The sequence below is a fragment of the Trichosurus vulpecula genome, chromosome 5 (assembly GCF_011100635.1).
Source record: "Trichosurus vulpecula isolate mTriVul1 chromosome 5, mTriVul1.pri, whole genome shotgun sequence".
In the NCBI taxonomy this organism is placed as follows: domain Eukaryota; kingdom Metazoa; phylum Chordata; class Mammalia; order Diprotodontia; family Phalangeridae; genus Trichosurus; species Trichosurus vulpecula.
Window position 1 is genome coordinate 55,973,377 of NC_050577.1, and position 10,350 is coordinate 55,983,726.

At 42.0% G+C, this 10,350-nt stretch overlaps 1 protein-coding gene across 1 annotated transcript; it reads right to left on the reverse strand.

Annotated features, from left to right (window-relative positions):
• Positions 1–1,172: 1,172 nt before the first annotated feature.
• Positions 1,173–9,517, reverse strand: C1QL3 (complement C1q like 3). The gene is made up of 2 exons (XM_036760913.1): positions 8,896–9,517; positions 1,173–2,444 (listed from the first exon to the last, which is right to left on the reverse strand). The coding sequence occupies exons 1-2, from the start codon at positions 9,481–9,483 to the stop codon at positions 2,265–2,267; spliced, it is 768 nt and encodes a 255-aa protein (XP_036616808.1). The 5' UTR covers positions 9,484–9,517; the 3' UTR covers positions 1,173–2,264.
• Between the last annotated feature and the right edge of the window lie 833 nt (positions 9,518–10,350).

Below are 10,350 nucleotides of genomic sequence, written 5' to 3' on the forward strand. Positions count from 1 at the left end.
GGTGTACTCGGCTCCTAAAAAAAAAATCTTTTGCTTGAATGCTCATTTTTCTGGTTGATACACACAGAGTTTCCCCAAACCTTGCTTCCAATTTCCTCTGTAGTAAACATACATATCCACAATTGTGAGTCCCATAAGTGGAAGAGTAGTCCATTTTAATCTTTTTCTTTTTAATGAAATAACTTAGCATTTGAAAGACCAGAGAAGATTAATCATTACACTTGGTAAGTATCTTCATGCTTTTTCATCTGGTAAATCATAGTATTTGACCAGACTGGGACATGTTACTGGGGAAAACAGGAACTATAAATAAATGTATTGATGAACAACAATACTGCCTTTTGAGATCTTGACTAGGCTACCTTAGAGGTTTACTGAAAATGAGCATAGCGGAACTATGACAATGACCCAGAGACTCGGAATGGAACTGTCCCAAAAGAGACAAGCCACAGGGACAAACTAGTTTCTGGAAAAAAGCAGAAAGGACATGTACAATTCCTTCAGCAGTGAAACAAGTGGGTTAAATATTTTTAAATTTCTGTTTCTGAAAGCTATTTGTCAAAGGATCTTCAAAGGCAAATAGCAAGGAATAGATTTTTCATCATTATGGGGGAAGTTGTTTGACAGTTCAGTGTATGACAATGCGTACTTTATATCTTTCACTTGGTAGTTTAAAGAGATGGCTTTTGGCGGTACGTGTTAACCAGAAAGGCTGGATTTTGGCCTCTTACTGCGCTCAAAATCTACATTAGTGTCAGTTTCAGTCCACCTCTGAAACAAGAACAAATTGATGGCTCAAATACATGTAATACATCAACATTGAAGAAGAAGCCGCTTTGTTACTGCAAGCCTAATGTTAATAGTCTACCACAGACCCTGGGATAAACTCTTAGTTTGAATAAAAGAGGAGTGGTCAAATAGGAAGGAAAAACGTGCTCCAGGCCATCTTTAACCTATGCAAAATAATTTTCTCTTTTTAAATTCTTAACAGGAGCTGTTTTCACTAAGAGCTGTTATTTTGGTACTCCATACATTTTTGACATTCAAAATAATTCAAATACCATATATAGTATACTTTTTAAAAATGTAGTTCTCTAGACTCTATATCCACTGTGCCTAAGCCACATATAATATATATATACATTATATATAATGTACATATTATATATAATATATATTGTATATAAAATATATACATCTTGTTGTATTGATAATATTTCTATCTGTTAATTTTGAAATAACCTCAGGCTACAAACTTGTAGTAAGGGTTAGAAGGCATTACAAACTTTCCCCTTGGCAAATCATGCTGTGGCTCAAATTAAGCCTTTGTGCATCAATAATCTTTTGTTCCATCCCAGGGTATGGGGGGTGTGGATGGGGAAGAGAACAGCAATCTGGATTTATACTGAAGAAGAAGAAATGCTTTTGCCTTTTGAAGGAAGTGTACAATTTTTTTTATATGGACTCAATATTTATATTAACAAGATGAACAATTATGAAGCTATCTAAACACTGTAGATACACAAATTTCTTAGCACACGTACAGGACAATTCAATGTCACATTCTAGATCTGTTTCTAAAAATCATCATTAGAGGGAGGGGAAAACCAAATTAATAAAAAAATTATGTGGCAATAATACAAGGCTTGAGAATTACTTCCCTCAAAATCTAGAACATTCCAGGTTAAGGCTTAAAGCTGAATCATTCCTAGGTTTAGGTGTAAAAGTAACAAAAATACAAGGCAAACAATTTCTTTGGAAAGAAACAGTATGATTTTCCTCAAATCTTTCCTTTTAGCATAAAATCATCCCTCACCACGCTATAAGTGGCCTCCAGGTTTCATAATTAGCAGGTAAACTCACAAGAACCAAAGCTGACATATGGATAAAAGCAGCAATATCATAATACACCAAAGTATCATATATATTGAAGAAATAATTCAATGTAGCAGATTTTTCTATAAAAAGTTGTGATCTCTATAGGACTTCATTCACATGGACACTAACATTAAGGAGTATTTGCTTTGGCGGCGGTAGTGGATCACACATCTGCGTATCTTGCTTTTAATTTTTTTTTAACATAAGGTTTTTTTCTGAGTTGTACAGATGTGAGTCAGGTAGCATTTGATTTCCCCCCTCCCCCCAACACACACACTACTGATGTGCCCCACTGTTGGTATCCACTGGGATTCTTGATTCACAGGCATGAGCCGTTATGGATCCAGTGCTCAGATTCAGAAGAAATAAGCTTAGTTTCTGAATTATCAGTCTGCATAAATAATAAATCCAGAAAACGTGCTGTATTTGTTGTTGTTTCCTCCATGTGCTTTTCCTCCATCTAATTTTATGTAGACTTCATCTCCTGGCTCCAAATGAAGAACCACACTGTTACTGGCATAGTCGTAATTCTGATCGGCATCCTGAGCAATCGCGCTAGCACGGACCTGTGTAAAACAGACATAATTAAAATCATTGTTAAAAACTTAGGATGCTTCCTTCTGGTGCTCAAAAGACCTAGACTTAAATGAGACTTGTGGACTTCTTTATAATTACTCTAATGTGACCCTCCATAGCATGGAAATTGGTATATTTAGTCTGTAACTGTTTGTTACTGGAAAAGAATGATGTCATTATACCATGGTTTCCACTCCCTCACAGTCCTGTTGCACAAATCTTGAGGACAGCAGTGCAGTGAGGCACCGTTCAGCTTCCTTGTCAGTTTTGACTGATACTTATCATTACCATTGTGACATTTACTACTTAAAATAATACAAAAACAATTTTTCCTCTTTTTTGAAAAAAATCCCTCCTATCCTGACTCCACTCACCCCTCAAATGTCTCTTCTTGAAGTAAGAAAAACACCTACTTAGTTTCTTTCATTTTTATTTAAACCACCATTAACTAGACAACCTAGTGAAGGGACAAAAGAATATGAGACTATTCATGCCTGCATTCCATTAGTCTTTACTTTTGGAACTTCGCACCGATTCTATAGTATTTGTGGTAGAAAAAGATCCAAGGAACTACTTGGACTTAAAAAAAATAATAAAACTAAAACAGAAATAATGGATACAAGCAAACCTCAAAAAATATATTCTGAATGGACTGAGCAGATTCTAGGGAAGATTTGTTTTTTAAACTAATGATAATCAACAGATTTGTTGGGTCCTCAAAGCCTCATATTAAATATAAAAGAAAATAAATCTGTAGTATGGTCTTACAGTTTACAAAAACCTGAGATGATGATGATGGTGGTGGTGGTGATGGTCAGCATTTATGTGGCACTTTAAGGTTTTCAAAGTACTTAACATATTATCTCACTGGATCCTCACAACAACTGTTAGGTAGGTATTGTTATCCTGATTTTACAGATAAAGTGAAATTCAAATGAGACTTTGTAATCTGACCAGTCATACATCTATTCAGTGTCTGAGGCAGGATTTGACCTTGGGTCTTTCTTACTCTAAGGCCTCCCTCCTAGTACCTCCTTGTACCACCTAGACAAGCTTTAGAAACTGACCTCATCGAACATCTTTTGGTTAGGCAACCTAAGTTTGTTAGGAGTTCCTTTTTCTATATATTGATCTTTTTGAGCATCATAGCTTAGCCAGGCAGTGCTGGCATGTCCCCTTAAATCAATGAACTAAACTGAGCATAACCTAGAAGATATAAAATGAACTAAATTCCCATTATTTAAGGGCTCTATGTGGCTTAGAATGTGAATTCTCTAATTGAATGTACTTTTATCATTTGATGGCTGTAAATGTGTCCTTTCCTGTTGGTTTTCAGCATGTAAGCTGCTCATGAATTGGGTCTGTGATCTCATTAGTGAGTTGATAGGCATTTGCAAACAGTCAGATTGCCCATCACATCAAGTGATATGAGCGTTCTGTCACATCTACAACTCAAATGAAGCTTCAGCTTCATTTAGTCCTGTTTTGGTTCTGCCTTGTAAAGCATTTTGGCAAGTATATTTGTAGGTGATTTATTAGAGAAAAACATCTTCCTCTTTGTGACTAGTTACTTCTTCCTAGACTAATGACATCTCCCCAAGTAAAGGACCTGGGGATAGAATACCTTTGCAAGCTTCCACTAAGCAATAATAGATGACTTCGGGAATAATATGCTGGATTTTTATCATTTGGCAAATTGGAGGGGGAGGGGCAGGAAATGACCCATAAGTCGAGAATTTCCTTGCCCTCCCTTCAGAGTTTAAATGATGGGTTTTCAGATTTAAATTTTCATGTAGGATGATACCATATCAATGCTGAAATGTTAAAAAGAGGAGAAACCTCTCTGACATTGCTGAACTCGAAAAGTAATTTGAGTAAGGAACAGGGTGGGAGGGGGTGAGGGAGTTGAGAAATCTTTCTAGGTATCACATACCAAAGGGTAAGAGGAGCTTCAAGGTAGTAGACTAGTTTAACACTATACAAACTTGCACGTATATTTCTTATGATGATGGCAATATACCATGTGATTATACTTGGGAATATTCACTCAAATATATACACCAATTGAGTGAAATGATCTGTTTTGATCATTAAATAATAACAATTGAACCACAGAACATTTCCTGGGAATTAATTACCAGCTGGAAGGAGTCATCAACTTCACCTAGTCATTATTCCCCAGAAAAACCCCCAAACTATAGGATGCTGCTATTTGGAACAAATACTAAAAACAAAAAACACAAAGGCTAGTTTTAATGGGTGGTGAAAAATAAATTCCATAATAATTCTTTGTCCTATTGGATAGGGAAAAAAATCCATTCATGTGTTTGGCAATCCAGTATATAATTAATAGCTGTTAATAGGATTTACATAACATTTCATATTTGGGGTAATATGCTTAAGTATATTTTGCAGTTTATTGGTTTAAACATTAAGTGCATCCTCTAGAAGGGCATTACAGGGCTAAGAAATCATTTTCTCTCTATTAAAATGTTATCATTTATAGGTGACAGTCCTTAAGATATAAAGCAATTTCTATTCGGTTGTGTATCCCCACAAAATCCTGCAAATGCATTAGTTTGATCCCCCATTCCAACATATTTCCCCTTACAGATTTCCCTTCCTTTGTTTGGAAAAGCCAGTGCAATTTCTTTTTAATGTCTGAGAAGAATCCCATAAGACTTTAAAATACTCTGCTACAAGACCTTCCAAATTAAACAAGTATCATTCTCTAGTATACCTGATATCATTTAATATGCCTGCCCACCTCATCATATTGCAAAGGCATAATGGGACCTGGAAACTGCAAACACGTAGGAGCCAGCTCTGTGACTTCAGCAATTCTTGAAGCTCTCAGGCTATTAAGGGTAATATATTCACCCTGGAGATGATTTGGAATTCCTAAATGTACACTAATTTGGATGTTTTCTCAGGGAATGGGATGCTTTCTTCATGTTCAACCCACTATCACTAGTATATCCCTGAATGGGATCCACCATCTTTTCTATATTGCATGTTACCTAAGAATTTGCTTTTGTCTTCCAGTATTTCCCAAAGTCCATAAAAAGATAACAAATATACTATAGTAATGACACCAATAACTATCAACCCACTAAAAGAGTCATCTTAAAGATAAGATCAGGTACTTAAGTTAAATTCTAAGGAAATAAAAATATCTGTATTATTAAATTATCCATTTCTGATCTTTTTCTGCCTTCACTGGCTAGTTTATTATCATTTTAAAAAGCAGAAGTAGTACTTTCAATAGAATGACAATCTTTTACTCTCAATGTTTCCTGCTTAATTGAAGTTATATAAGGATTTTTTCTCTGTTGTTTTTTTTTTTACTTCTACTTTGAATAATTTTGGTTTTAGCCTATCCTAAATAACGAAAGAGGCAAAATGCAAAAATAAATTTAAGCTTATTTGGTGAGACAACAACAATAACAAAATGTAAAAAGCCAGCTGTATCCCTTTAGTGGTAAGTTTATCAAAGTAAGGATGAATTGTTTTATCATTATCTTATTATTAAAGGTTTATCATTACAGACAATATTTATGGCAGACATTTGCTAATTTAATTAGTTGTTACTGAAGTCCTTATAACTTCATTTTCATAGTACTTCTGAAGAACCATAAACAAAAGGTTAAGTGGCATATCAGATTAATTTACTGGCCTTTGATGTTTTCATTTGTGATCCTGCATTCAACACAGAGCGTAAATGAAATGGCTTTTACATGGTTCTGGTACAGTAGCATTTCTCTCTTTCCTGGAGCACATTGCACATTTTTTTTTGGTTTTTTTTAAATTTTATTTCATTTTTTGCCTCTCAAAATCCACTTAATCCATAGAACATAACACTGACATGGATGAACAAGTTTCAGTTCTATGGACATAAATTAGATCGGTTCAAAAAGGGGGTAGGATAGAAAATAGTTCTAAGAAATTATCAGAATGCTGTATAATTTCAAAGGGGGAAAAATGAAGGAAGAATACTTTTGTGGAATTCCTATCACATTTTCTACCAACAACCTGGACTCTCCAACAGGACCCATTATTTCAGAACCAGGCTCTAAATGTACAGTTATCTGCTCACTACTATACAGATTTTTTTTAAAGAATTACCTGTTGCATACATCTTGCAGAATTAACTTATCTAAATGATTTAAAGCATTATACATTCTACACATTGTCATTCACAAAGCTTGGCTATCTGTTTTGCCTTCTCTTTCTGACTGTACAAAAGAGGCCTCTATCAGTGAAACTCCACCAGTGTAATAATTGGAAACACCAAAATAATTAGCTTTGGGGGAAGGAGGGGGAGTGAGATTTTAATGGAACCACTATTAATATACACAGGCTCACTAGGTGAGGATCAAATTTCAACTGTTTTAAATGGATTATTCCTCTGTTTTCTGTTCTATTGCCCAATCTCTAGAAAGTGAATTTTTAAATGTTTTTAATAAAAGCTGGATCTTATTACATCCATGAATAATCCATCATATAGACTTTCTTAAAACTTAATTTGTCCATAGAACTGAAACTTGTGAATTCATGCCAGCGTAGTGTTCTATAGATTAAGTGAATTCTGAGAGGCAAAAAAAAAAAATTAAACTAAAAATGCAATAATATTTTAATGTTTTTTGTCCCCTCAAAGTCCACTTATGTTACCTATTACATCTTAAATCACATTTAAAAAAAATACCTACTCATTGGTTGTCTATAAATATAAATACACCTTTCAGGATATCATAACACCCTAAATGACCTGTTTTCTTACACTGAGTCAATGTCGCCTTCAGCAATCTACCTATAACTATCCAGGGAATCAGAGAAAAATGTTATTTATTTTAATATTATTTTCATTCATAATAATTATAATACACATCCCTGGCAGTGCCTCCTGGTGGCAGTTCGCCTCTTTTTCTAATCCTTGGGCCCTGAAGGCCCCTTAAAGGAAAAGGCCTTTGTCCTTTTTTTTGGGGGGGGGGGTGTTATCCAAGCCCTTTCCCCCCTCTAGCTATCTATCATCTGGCTTTTGTTTTCATGGAGCTGAAATGAGAAATAATGGAAGAAAGGCCTCTAGTGGTTAGGGGAGAGAGGAGAAAGGGTGACCTGATGCCGTACTTTCCTTAGTTAAGTAAATGGCGGTTCCAACTCTTGCCAGAACAGTTAACCTAGGGGAATTAGAGGGTCCCCATTAATTGCCACCCAATTAACATCGTGATTCTTCTCAAGACAAGACCCCTAGCTGGGTGTTGCAAGGCCTCTGAATGAGTTGACTGCGAGGGAGGCAGGCGCGTATTTTAAAAGCACGGTGTGGATGCTTTCCTTAGAGCGTCTTGGAAAAGAGGATTACAGCATTGTTTTCTGTCTCCAACCACGGGACTGCGCACGATTTTCGTTTACAGCAGCAGTTCACTACCGGAGAAAAAGTGAAAAGCGCTGGGAACACCAGTTTGCGCGAGCCAAGTGTCAACCCAGTTCCCCGAACACTCTTCTGTCTCTGTGCGTGGGTAAGGCCGCTCCGTCTTCCTGGGTTCTTCTCCCACCCTTAACGCAGCCGCGCGTGGGAGGGAGGGAGCCCTGAGTTCAACTGGCCTCAGCCCTGGGCCCTGGCCGGAGACTGGGAGGGGACGAAGTTCCTCCTCTGGTGCCCTGGGCACAGGCCGGGCAGAGTAGCTTAGCACAAGGTGCGCTACCCCGCGCGCGTCCCCCCAGGCCCGCGAGGTGCTGTGTCGACCCCCCACGGACTTCCCAGCCTTTCTACTTTTCTTCTTCCCAGAAACATCCCGGGTCTCGTCCTTCCTCCTCCCTGCAGTAGAGGTTCTAATTTTTCACACTTAAGGAGATCTCTCCCTTCCTTTGTCCAAGGAGGCAGCGTGAGTCCCTTTGGCCCCCAGGTCAGGAGCCCGTCAATCTTGTGCGCGCCCCTGCTCTGAGCATCTTCTTGGGACTTAGCTTTTTCCTCTAGGGTTGACAGCCTCCGGCTCCCGCGAGAGCCCGGTTGTCTTGTAGGTTCTGCCCTATTCGTCCCCTTTCTTCCGGATGATACAGGTCCCAACTTTTTCACTCTTGTGGAACTCCCCCAGGCGCACTCCCGCCCTTCGGAATGCTCCTGGATCTGACCTCTCCTGGGCTTGGACGTCGGGGGTGGAGGAGTCGAGCTATCTCACAGCAGCCTGGGACCGCCCTCTCCAAGCTGACCCGCAGTTCTACCGGCCGTCGGAAAAATTCCACCCCTTTCCCAATCCTAGGACCCCTGAGTGCGACAGTGTCCCCTCCACCGGTCTCACTCTTGAGTCCTGGTTACGTCTCCCCTTCCCCACGTCCTTTAACATTAGCCCACCCCCAACTTGATTTCGCAGATCTCCTCTACCTTCACCCTCCTCCCTTCCTTCGAAGTCCCCCTTTCTCTCCAATCCCACTTTCTCTTCTCACCTGGTTGTTTTTGCAGAGATCAGCCCACATACTGGTGCCATCCCCCCCGCGCATCAGGACGTGGTAGGTGAAGAAGTAGATGCCTGGGATGGAGCAGGTAAACTTGCCCGTGGTCGGGTCGTAGTGGTTGCCCAGATTGGTGACTACGTCGTCGAACTTGAGAACCTCGTAGCCTTCGTGCTGGCGCTTAAGGCCCGCGTAGAAGGCGATCTTGGGCACCGTGCTGTAGGTGGCGGCGCTGATGGCCCCGGCCGCGTTGAGCCCCGGAGCCCCGGGGGGACCCGGCAGGCCCTGACGGCCCGGCTCCCCCTTCTCTCCGGGCGGCCCCACGGGGCCCGGCGGCCCGGGCTCTCCGGGAGGTCCGCGGGGGCCGGCTTTGCCCGGCCGGCCGGCTTCGCCTTTGGGGCCCTGAATGAAGGTGGGCAGCGACTGCATGAGGCCCCGGTCGGGGGTCGCCGCCGTGCTGGGAGCTTTGGTGCCCCCGTAGGGGTCGCAGACCATGCGGCAGGTGCCCAGCATCTCGTAGTGCGCCGACGTGCCCGCCGAGCTCACCAGCACCGGGATGAGGATGACCAGCAGCAGGACCATGACCACCCCCAGGGCCCCGGCGGCGATCAGGCGCCTCCTGCTGCCCACCAACCGGCTCAGCGCGGGGCGATCCTCTTGTCTGCTTTTGGACAAAATTTTGAAGGCTGGGCGGGGACCTCCTCAGAGCCGAAAACGACCCCCTACGAACCCCCAACTCCCTAGGGCCGCCGAGCGTCCGGCAGCTCTCCTCCTCCTCTTCTTCCTCCTCCTCCCTGCTGTGGCTACCGCTGGGGAGGGAGGGCGAGAGGGCGGGAGAAAGGTGACTTGAGTTAAAGTCCCAAGCTGTACGGGGAGGGGTGGCTGAGATTGGAGGGAGGGGGGAAGGGTGACGAGGGCGCCCTCTCGCCTGCTCTGCGCCCCTTCGCCCTTTCGCACCTGTGGCTGCTTCTGCTGATCTGCCGCCGCCGCCGCCGCCGCCGCTGCTGCTAGTGAAGCTTCTGCAGCCGCTGCAGCCGCTGCAGCAGCCGAGGTAGAGGGATCGTGGGGCAGAGAGGAACCGCCCGCCTCCTGGGTACCACTGAAGCCTCTCACACTTTTATGCTGCTGCTAGTCATCGACTTGTCCCCTTTTTTTGCATACTATGCCAGTTCGAATCAACTTTCCGTCTGAAGTTGCTTTCCCTCCTCCTTTTACTGTCGCGTTTTCTTGTCCTGGAGATCTTCTTCCTAACCCACCCCTACCGCTTCTTCCCCCAAGCACAACTCTAAGATAGGCGCACGCAGGGTTGAGAGCGCGAGCTCAGCCGTGCAACTCCTGGAGCGTGCAAAGCCAATTGCCTGGAAGAAGCAGCAGCAGCAGACGCAGGGCTGGAGCCGCGAGGAGAGGCTGCGACCCCTTGCCTCCCGCTCCCACTCCCCTTCGAGGCAC

Bases quoted from the DNA above. Each gene is read 5' to 3' on its own strand.
- C1QL3 (XM_036760913.1), bottom strand. From the start codon at position 9,483: ATGGTCCTGCTGCTGGTCATCCTCATCCCGGTGCTGGTGAGCTCGGCG. The intron at 2,445-8,895 runs GTGAGAAGAGAA...TGTTTTACACAG, and splicing joins ATCTCTGCAAAAACAACCAG to GTCCGTGCTAGCGCGATTGC.